The sequence below is a fragment of the Antrostomus carolinensis genome, unplaced genomic scaffold (genome assembly GCF_000700745.2).
Source record: "Antrostomus carolinensis isolate BGI_N321 unplaced genomic scaffold, ASM70074v2 scaffold26504, whole genome shotgun sequence".
Classification (NCBI taxonomy): Eukaryota; Metazoa; Chordata; class Aves; order Caprimulgiformes; family Caprimulgidae; genus Antrostomus; species Antrostomus carolinensis.
The window spans coordinates 1-218 of NW_010313232.1; the positions used below are offsets into that span (position 1 = coordinate 1).

At 68.3% G+C, this 218-nt stretch overlaps 1 protein-coding gene across 1 annotated transcript in view; it reads right to left on the reverse strand.

Annotated features, from left to right (window-relative positions):
- Nucleotides 1–4: 4 nt before the first annotated feature.
- The window catches only part of LOC104524427 (arf-GAP with GTPase, ANK repeat and PH domain-containing protein 3), a gene marked incomplete at both ends in the record, with an annotated part of 4,003 nt that continues 3,789 nt past the window's right edge, over nt 5–218 (reverse strand). The window contains one exon of the mRNA XM_010167297.1: nt 5–52. Within this exon, the coding sequence (XP_010165599.1) occupies nt 5–52 (48 nt within the window). The remainder of the gene's footprint in view (nt 53–218) is intronic.

Sequence of the window (218 nt, forward strand, 5' to 3'; positions counted from 1 at the left end):
AGGCCAGCGGAGTCAGGCCCCGAGCGTCCCGGCTCTTCACGTCCACCCCGTACTGTGCAAGAGGGAAACAGCCAGTCAGCAGCACCCAGGCGCCGTGCGGCCCGTGGGCACGGGGCTGGCGCAGCAAGAGCAATGGCAGAGGCAGAGGGGCTCTGTGGCACTGGGGTGGGCAGGGAGAGGGAGATGGGGTGCTGGGCTGTGCATCCAGCACTGGATTG